The 3,115-nt window shown below is 33.5% G+C and overlaps 1 protein-coding gene across 1 annotated transcript; it reads left to right on the top strand.

Annotated features, from left to right (window-relative positions):
* Positions 1-747: 747 nt before the first annotated feature.
* On the top strand, positions 748-2,628 carry LOC117917834 (VQ motif-containing protein 31-like). Its single transcript, XM_034834259.1, has 2 exons — positions 748-854; positions 1,847-2,628. Exon 2 carries the CDS (start codon positions 1,885-1,887, stop codon positions 2,449-2,451), a length of 567 nt encoding a protein of 188 aa, XP_034690150.1. The 5' UTR covers positions 748-854; positions 1,847-1,884; the 3' UTR covers positions 2,452-2,628.
* Positions 2,629-3,115: the final 487 nt, after the last annotated feature.

The raw sequence follows: 3,115 nt of genomic DNA, 5'->3' as shown, positions 1-3,115 counted from the left end.
TATAATGATTAAAAATAAAGTTGTGGACATAAAAATTATATTTAAAACATATTTAAAAAATATTAAAAATAGGTTAAAAGCATTTTAGGTTCCCAAACAGATTTTTCTTTTATAAAATATCATAAAACAATTTTCAAAAGCCGTTCTTAAAAACTATTTTTCAGAATTGTTTTAAAAAATAGTTACCAAACAAGACCTTTGTCTTTGTATGATTGTTCTTAAAAAAAAATAAAGGAAAAAAATTATTGAAAAATGTATTTTCCTACAACTTTTTTTTAATGAATATGATTTTTTTTTATTATTTGCCTTCCTTTTTTTTTTTTTTTTAACTGTATTCAAATATAAAAAACTTTTTTTTAAGAGCTTTTATTTTTTTTCTTCTTTTTTCTGAAAGTCAGATGTAATGAATTTGTTCATTAATATAATTATAAAATTAAAAATATTTATATTATGAGCTTATCGAAATAAGCTGGGAAATTGAATGGACAAATTTAAGCGGAGTAGTAATAAATAATTGGTCAAAGAGACAGCTATTAATACAAGGGATGCATGTTAATTACAACAAAGAAAGACGTGATGTATAACTGATAAATGCGAAAGCCAGACTTTTCCAATTCCCTGGGGTTACATTTTCTTTCTATTTTAACTGCCATCTCTCCTTTCCCTACTTAAACCCCACCTCCTATTTTCATTTCATCTCACTTCTCTCTTTTCCCTTCCAACTCTCTCCTCTCCCTCCCCCACCTTCCCCACTTCCCCCCACCCTTTTTTTTTTATTCTTTTCTCCCTTGAATCCAATCCAACTTCCTCCTCTTCTTCTTGTGTCAGCCCCGGTCATTGGAAGGCCTTTTAAGGTTTGTTTCTTTTCCTGTCTTTATTTTTTAATGTATAGTGATTTTAGATATGGAATTTGTAATTGTTAGTTGTGGGATGATGATAATTGTTTCTTATGAATTAGTATTGGTGATTAGAATGACTTGTTTAATTCATTTAGTTTAGTAATATGTCATAGATGGAGTTTGGTTTACGACTGAATTGAAAAAAGTCAAAATATTTGATTTTTTTTATTAGGTTAAAGATGACTTGTTGATATCAATTTATACAATTAAAATGAACTTATCATCCATAGATTCAATTCAATTATATTGGTTGATATCAAAATGTTACTTTTAGTTTAATAAAAAAAGTAAAATATTTTGACTTTTTTATTAAGCTAAAAAACAAAGATTACCTTAGTCCTCACTTTTTTTTTTTATTTATAGTAATTTAACCTTGAATTTGTCCCCATTAACAATTAGGTATAACTATTATATGTATTTGAACTGACAATGACATTTCTTTTTTTGTTATCTTAAAAAAAGACGTTCCAACTTGAGTTGTACCAAAATGCAAAAGAATAAAAAACAAATAGGCCAAAAACGTATAGACGCGTTGCATATTGGCCAAGATTCATAGATAGTCAAGTTCCAAACCGATTTATATCACAATCAACGTAACAAAAACTACCTAATGGCATTATACAAAGGTTAAAAAGATGGCCATAAGGCATATATAGTCAAAAGAAAAACAGGTAAGCCAGCCAAGCCTAGCACTTTGGACCGGAAAATTCAACCACTATGCTAAATTTGAACAGGTTTTACAGGTAGGAGCAAGAATGACCTACCTTCATGTCCCCATCATTCACCCTTTTATGGCATAAAACACAATAGTAATGCCTAACTGTTATATATCTATCAATTTCCATATTGTATGGGTGTGGGTATGTGAGGATGATGAACTCCATCGTCCCCCCAACTGATCATTTGATGCTGGTGGGATCAACATCTGTAAGTGTGTCTGCTTGTAGGTCCTGATCAGCGTGAAGGACCTGAAAAAGGGCGTCCAATGGGGGTGATGGAGGAAGGAGCGGGGGGTTCCAAACCATCAATGACATATGTGCAGGCAGACACAAGCAATTTCCGGGAGGTTGTTCAACGCCTGACGGGCCCTTCACACACCGATAATGATCAAGGTGGGGGGGCAGCGGCCAAGGGAGTAGTGGGTGTGAAAAGGCCGGCGTTCAAGCTCCATGAGAGGAGGCAGTACTCGAGGACAAAGCTGGAGATAGTGAAACCTCCCTCACCTGATTTTCATGTTGATCATCATCATCAGCAGCAGCAGCAGAACTTCTCCCCTTCCCCTTACCCTTCCCCTTCCAGTCATGTTGATTTTCATGTTGTACGAAGCCCTCTAGGCACGCCGTCTTCGATTTTCTCGAGGCTGTCGATAGTGGAAGAGGAAGAGGAAGATGCAGGGATGGTGCCGGTTTTGAACAGGGAAGAGGAAGAGAAGGCGATAAGAGAGAGGCGGTTTTATCTGCATCCTTCGCCCAGGTCTAAACCAGGATTCACTGAACCCGAGTTGCTTACCTTGTTTCCTCTGACCTCCCCCAAAACAAGCGATGGATCTTGAGGGTTTTTACGCCGTTTGTTTCAACTTTCAACCCAATGTCGGAATGCATACCGGTGGGGATGTTGTGATGAACAAAGTGTCAGCTATTGTACTATTACTACTTCATTTCCAGTGTGATTTTGATTCCATTTAATGCAACATGCCTTCACGTTAAGGATGACAATTTTTTTTTGGTCACCGCCCTTCAAATTAAAACCCTTCACAATTTAATGAAGGATTTTATTTATTTTTTAATCCGAGTAGGTGTGACCCACATTTTTCATGTGAGTTTCTACTCGATGGTGAGGTTTGTTTGTTTTTTTATTTATTTATAAAAAACTAATTTTATTGAAAAAGTTGAATCTACCATTTATTTTTATTTATTTTTAAACATAAAACAAAATAAAAAATAAAATTTAAATTGACTCATTTTTAAAGAAAAAACAAAGTTTGCCAAAACCAAATTTAGTTTTAGGGTTTACGTTACTTATTGAGAAAGCACCATAAGGTAGCACCCCTTTATGATTTTTGAATTTATTTCTTTCACAACTTTAATTTATTCACAAGAGATTTGATTTTTGTTGAAATTTGTCTTGAAAGGCTTTTTCTTGTATTTTATTAAAAAAAAATATATTGGGTACAATTTTATTTGACAAAAAAAGTTTGAATTTGATTTTATTGACAA

This window comes from Vitis riparia, chromosome 7, assembly GCF_004353265.1.
Source record: "Vitis riparia cultivar Riparia Gloire de Montpellier isolate 1030 chromosome 7, EGFV_Vit.rip_1.0, whole genome shotgun sequence".
Classification (NCBI taxonomy): Eukaryota; Viridiplantae; Streptophyta; class Magnoliopsida; order Vitales; family Vitaceae; genus Vitis; species Vitis riparia.
The sequence above is the reverse complement of the archived record's forward strand: the minus strand, read 5'-3'. Positions and strand labels throughout refer to the sequence as shown.

Bases quoted from the DNA above. Each gene is read 5' to 3' on its own strand.
- LOC117917834 (XM_034834259.1), top strand. From the start codon at position 1,885: ATGGGGGTGATGGAGGAAGGAGCGGGGGGTTCCAAACCATCAATGACA.